Source organism: Leptidea sinapis, chromosome 23 (genome assembly GCF_905404315.1).
Source record: "Leptidea sinapis chromosome 23, ilLepSina1.1, whole genome shotgun sequence".
NCBI lineage: Eukaryota > Metazoa > Arthropoda > Insecta > Lepidoptera > Pieridae > Leptidea > Leptidea sinapis.
The window spans coordinates 3,846,653-3,853,429 of record NC_066287.1 but is presented as its reverse complement, the minus strand read 5'-3'; the positions used below and the strand labels follow the sequence as shown (position 1 = coordinate 3,853,429).

Genomic DNA, 6,777 nt, shown 5'->3' with positions numbered 1-6,777 from the left:
ACCATCTCGATGTGTGGTGGTCCTCCACAGTGCGGTTTTCAAGGAGCATTCTTCCTCATACTACAAAGCTGTGGAATGAACTTCCTTGTGCGGTGTTTCCGGGATGATACGACATGGGTACCTTCAAAAAAGCGCGTACACCTTCCTTAAGGCGGGCAATGCTCTTGTGATTCCTCTGGTGTTACAAGAGAATGTGGGTGGCGGTGATCACTTAACACCAGGTGACCAGTACGCTCGTTTGTCCTCCTATTCCATAAAAAAAATGTGTTTTTATGTTTTTGATCAAAAATCACACTCATATTGTAATGGGGAAAGTTTGAATGTTATCTATTGTTTTATTTGTATGTTTGTTACTCCTTAACGCTCTAACTAAATGGATTTGGATCTAATAAGTTAAGGAAACCTATAATGAGAGAAACAAACACTCAAATATAATATTTCTACCTACTTAAAATAATTCGGTAAACTGGTTATTAAGATGTTAAGTTCCCTGGAAAAAATTGTCTTTTAGACAGACATCTATTCCAAGGCATATTTTTGGTATATGTAGTGTAAGCGAACATTAAAATTTATTTATTTATTTTATAAAAATACACACTATCTACCTATTACAGAAAATTCCAATTCGATAGAGGTACATTCATTACTACATTTATATATTTAAATTGTATAACATATAAATAATGCTACTGTGATAAATTCACCCTGGGTGCAACAAAACAGACGCAGAGCACGCGTCATCGCTGCGTGGCTTAACAAGATGGTGCGCGCGGCCGACGTCGGCGCCTTACGTACCTATCCGGAACAACAATGTTACAGTCTACCCAATATATCCGCATTATGCACCTTCCCTCTTAAGAGTTTGAATAGATATGATATCAGCGTCAGGTCCCTTCTTACATACAAAGACAAAATAAATAATGTCGGTTTCATAAGCGGGTAAAAAGCCGAATTGTGCTGATGCTTAATTGGAACAGACGTAGTTTTAAAATGCACCACCAGAGTGCGTGTGTACTTAGTTCAGTCTTGAAAAAAATATTCATAGAGTTAGCAATCTAACAAGAAAATAAGATGTTGTCTTAAAAAGGGGGCTAGGTCGAGTTCCGAGTCAGTCAGTTTTCGATTGAAGTTCGAACAGTTCGTTCCGAGTGAGCAAATCGCGAGTGACTAATAGTTATCTTTTATCGTCAGTGGGTGCACAGTGCGTCCGTTTGAAAAATTAATACTTCCCGCCATATCCATGTCCGCCATCCGCCGTTTCCATAGATTAGTGTCATTGCGCGCCATAATTAATTAATCAGTGCAGGCAATATATAAAGCATAAAATATGAGTGACATAAGGCGATTTTTGTGCAAGGGAAAAAAGATTGAAAATGAACAGTTTAATAGTAAAGATTTTTCCAAGTACTTCGGCACAGCAAACTACTAGTAAAACTGAATTAACAACACAACAAACTTCAATTAATATTTATGATGTGGGTTTATATCTGGATTCTAACGTACCTATTAGTGATGAAATACGGTTTAAAGTTCTCGAAACACCGTGGAAACCTAAAACCAAAAGATTATGATTTCAAGCAAGACATCGATCATAAAAACGTAATACAACAACGTGCATTTCGCCACGAGTGGCTCACAACATACCCTTGGTTAGCCTATTCTGCTCAGGCTTTAGTACCACTTTGCCGTACATGTGTATTATTTCCCGCACAAATTCATCGAGGCAGTACTCAGGGTAAAAATTTCATGAGTGTGCGAAATCTAATGCAAATAGCCAGTGGCATCGTGAATCGGTTATACGTTGTAAAAATTTTCTGGAAATCATGCAAAGAAAAAAAAATGACGTTTATGAACAGATTGATACTGAATATAACAGGGAAATTTCAGAAAACAGAAAAAATCGTCAACCCATTATATTACCTTCTGTCTTATTTTGTGCTACGCATGATTTACCCCTTCGAGGAAAAACAGAAGATCAGTCTTCAAAGACTTAACTGGTTCGAACAATGCCCTCTATATATCCCATCAAGTACAAAACGAATTTATTGAAACCTGTGCTGATGTTCTTCGTGAAACCATTACTGATGAAGCAAAAGAAGCGGCATACTTTTCAATCTTGGCTGACGACACAGTGGGACTGAACAGCTTTCAATGGGCATAAGATACGTCAAGTTTGACCAAACGAAACACAGTTACGTAATACTTGAAGAATTTTTGGGGTACAGACCACTTCAAAAATTAGATGCTGCATCGAGTTTTTGAAGTTATAATATCTTTTTTGACATCATGTGGTTTAGATCTCATCAAAATGGTTGGACATGGGTATGATGGTTGCTCCACGATGGCTGGACATGTTGGTGGAGTTCAGAAAATAATAAATGATAAATATCCCAAAGCAAAGTATTTCCACTGTGCTAGTCACATATTTAATCTTGTTGTCAATGATTTAAATAATTTGAGTGAAATAAGAAATACTGTTGGAATGGTTAAGGCAACTATAACTTTTTTTAGAGAGAGCATTTTACGGCGAAAAAAAATTCCAAATATACCCTTGTTTTACGAAACCAGGTGGTCTGCAAGGTACAAAAGTATTCGAATTTTCGCTCAAAATTTCACCAACATTGTAGAAGCATTACAAGACCTCTTAGAAGATCAAGCCATTAATTCTAAGACAAAGGTTAGAGCTTACCAACTGCGTACTGCTTTGACCACCACAAATTTTATTGTGGCATTGCATATTTTCGCTACTTACTCGGCAAACCTTGAGCCTGTTTGCAACTAGCTTCAACAAGTCGATTTAGACATTAATTCAGTGAATGACCACATTTGCAAACTCATTAAAATAATAGAGGGTCACATGCAAAACGCATCGCAGGAACTTACTGCTATATTTGGAAAAGCTAAACAAAGTTGCGAAGACCATAACATTGAGATTAAATACCAACTAGTTACGAAACGACAGGCTCATCGATCCAGCCACCCATCCGAAAACGTTGAAGAATTTTAGAAAAGAGCTTTATAATCCCTTACCTTGATTCGATTATTTCTTCTTTAAAAGACAGATTTTCTAAAACACTACACCCAAAAATAATAAAAGGTCTCAGTAAAGAAGAATTTCTTAGAGCTGCAAAAGACATTGAAAATTTGTATGGCGATCTTTTACCTAATTTTATTTCAGAAATTACAACTTGGTTCGAAATGTGGAAATATCCACAGCCAGCGGCTTATAATATCAGTGGAGTTGATCGATATGAAAAATATCTTATAGACTACATCGACGAGGCAAATGATTTCTTTCCTTCGGTAGCAGAAGCGATCAAGATTGTTCTTAGTCTACCCGTGACAACGTACACAGTTGAAAGATCTTTTAGCACACTGAGAAGAGTTAAAACTTGGAATAGGTCCATAACAGGTGACGAGCGACTGTCTGGATTATTCTTGTTAAGTGTCCAACGACGCAAGATAACCAAGGACAATAAAGATAACTTTATAGAAAACGTTATTAATAGAGACCGGATTATATGAAAATGCATATTGGCTATCCAAATGCATATTTAGTACCTTTTCAGCGGTAGTTGCTAATTTTAGAAAAAAATAATAATTACCATGCATATTTACGCTCGATATTGCCCATCGTTCGATCGTTTTCATAGTACGCCCAAACATTGCACTCAAAAAATTCTGCCCAGTAACCTCAGTAGACGTAGAACGCTCCTTTTCCGCTTACAAAAATTTACCAAGCGATCGTAGACACAATTTGTCTACAGAATATTTAGAACAGTACTTAGTAGTACATATTTTTAAAGGTAAGTAAATCTTAAATTTCATTGTTACCTAAGTAGATATATCTTGTAATAATTTCTTTCATAAATACGATTGTTAGTACAAGCCTTTATAAAATAAAATAAAAATATGACTTTTTATTTTCTCCTGTTTAATTGTATGCATATTTTGGCCCTTTTTATAGATTTTCGTACATCATATAATCCGGTCTCTAGTTATTAATAAGTTCGGTCAAAAACCCCGCCGGCTGCAGTTGCTTTTTAAATGAGAATAGTGTAATAACTGACTACTAATTATTGTGAATAAAAAAATGATTTTCAACAGACGGCTTTTTATTTCAATAATTCCTCCACATTCCCAAGGGGTGCAAGTGCACCCCCCTGCCGGCGCCCATGGTAGCGTCCTTTATTTATTTATTTATTTATTCGATCCACCAGTGATAATTACGTTAATTCAAGCAACAATACAATATTTAATCTAAAGTTAATTCTAAATACATTATCTTTTAAGGCAGATACAGCATGCAATTATTATGAAGCTTACTTTGCTTTTAAATATTTATGTCAAATGAAGTACTCATACATAATTTAAAAAACGTATTATCTTATTACCAAAAAAAATCACAATGAAATAGTTCTAGGTAGTTCGCTAAATTGAAATCAGTTAAATATATTTTGTTAATATTACAAATTATTTAATTTATCACTTAAAATTTTACTTCGGAATGTTTTGAGTGAGTCCCAGAAAGGATCCAAATGTTTCCAACTATCGTTTAGTATTTTAGACATCCTGGAAATTGGTGAGTTATTGCCGAGAACAGTTTTTTGAAAAGGTCTTTGAAGAAGTGTTATTGCTTTGCGGGGATATCGAAAGGGAACATTAAATTTAATCTTGTAAACTAAATCTGGATTATCATAGACGTTTTTAAGACTCTTATATAGAAACATCAAATCCAACAAATCTCTTCTTTGGCTCAAGGTATGTATATTAAAATATGTTAGCCTTTCTTTGTACGAAGAAAGTTCTTTAGCTTTTCTTAGAGAGAAAGCTAGATGATCATCTGTTTCATGCTCAAAAGTGGGAGAGAATGGGATGTGAATACTTGTCAATAATGATGAATGAATAATGAAAAAAATATTCGTTTTACTAAATTATTTACGCTTTTTGCAAACCAATCTTACATAAATAAAATAAACTTACCGGTGATAAGTCACACCATCTTTTGTGTCGTTAACGTATTATTTAAGCACTTTTTATAGCACACTTAGGCTTGTTGATTGACACACAGTTTATATACAACTAAGGAGAAAAGTGTGCTTACAGTGTCTTTAAGCACACTTTTGCCGTTCCGCCATCAGACTACGATATGTATATAGAACGTCATTGGGAGTAGGCTTGATTGCCCCATAATGAGGAACGGTAACAAGTGGGCGTATCTCCACGCTGGACAAACGCCTTAGCATTTAACGACTATCAATAGTTTTTAAGCTTGGTTACTAACACAATATAGATCTTCGTTATCTGTGAATAAATGAATTACCTATTATTATAATATTCTCATAAAAAACATAGTAGGTACATAGAAAATTATTGAGACTGAACACACAGGTCATGCATACAACCTTTGCATTTAAGGCGTGAATGTGAAGAAATAATCAAACTCTTAATCATGATTATAATATTTTTAAGGATATAGCTCTTTCTTCTTCTATCATACAAAATAAAGTGTTAATCAAAAGTTGTTTATTTAAATGACCTAAAAATTGTACTTTATGAGGTGTAATTAGATTAAAAATATTATTTAATAACCTCAGAGATTTGATCTGATGAACCCGGAATCATCTGTCAGTCTGCCCTATTTCCAGACAAATAATCGAGCTACACAATAGCTAACAAATAAAAATATTTAAATAATCGCGGTCAGCACTTGAAAATATTTTACGTCTCGAGTTTACTTTAATATGTCGCGTAAAAAATGCGAAACACAGATTTTTTACGTACGACATAGTCAAAAAATTAATCTACATACATATTTCCTAGTACTAGCTCTATGTAACTGGCTTTCTATTTTTTGTCAAGCCGGAGCAGCTCATTGCTCTGTATTGTCTATGTTCTGGTAAAGTGAATCTTTGGCTGCTTTTATTTAATTAATTGATATAATATTTCACAATATTTGAATTTGTTACATATTTTAATTTTTTCTATTATTTATTAAGAGGCTTTGTTAAAACAAATTTGGTATTTATTAAATGAATATATTAAATAGACATATAATTGGTGAAACAGTTCCCGCGTGTTTCCTTCCCGCGTACGTCGCGCTCGTGGAAGTTGGTCATGGTCGTCCGCCAAACGGAAAGCCGCCATGATGGCTTTCTGTGAAGTACGGATAATTTGCGAAGTTTCGATATTGTTTTTCACTAATTGTGACTGAGTGTGTGCAAAAATTAATCATGGGAACGAACTAGAGTGTGTAAAGTGCAGTTTTTTGTCCTTTAGGACCTCCTGGAGGAGCATATAAGTGTTTTTTAAGTGCATTTTTGTGTCGACGCTAGCGTGTTTTGTTCTGTCAACAAAATGTCGAAGCTCTCGTTTAGGGCGAGGGCCCTGGATGCGTCGAAACCAATGCCGATATATATCGCCGAGGAGCTTCCGGATTTACCAGACTACTCGGCGATTAATCGTGCTGTACCTCAAATGCCTTCTGGTATGGAAAAAGAGGAAGAAAGTGTGAGTATTTTAGCATTTGATGTACTGGCATCGCACCTAAGTGTCGGCCATTACAAATTTTATGTTTCATGTTTTTACCGCTGGAGGCTATCATACGTAGCATGTTTTTCTGCTTGAAATACGATGTGAATACTCGAGGGCTTCATATTTTTCGCTAATTACTACCGATTTAGTATCAAATTTCTTATGAAATCAAGTTAAAACAAATCTCTAATAAAGTTTTGCAAAATGTTTTATGTCAAATTTGGCGCGATAATTTGATGATAG

At 34.9% G+C, this 6,777-nt stretch overlaps 1 protein-coding gene across 2 annotated transcripts in view; it reads left to right on the top strand.

Moving 5' to 3' along the window:
- The first annotated feature begins 6,130 nt into the window (after window positions 1-6,130).
- LOC126971337 (enhancer of polycomb homolog 1) overlaps window positions 6,131-6,777 on the top strand; it is a 105,965-nt gene continuing 105,318 nt past the window's right edge. For both annotated transcript variants that reach the window (XM_050817586.1, XM_050817587.1), the window contains exon 1: window positions 6,131-6,510. In XM_050817586.1, the coding sequence (XP_050673543.1) occupies window positions 6,358-6,510 (153 nt within the window). In that variant the 5' untranslated portion in view covers window positions 6,131-6,357. The remainder of the gene's footprint in view (window positions 6,511-6,777) is intronic.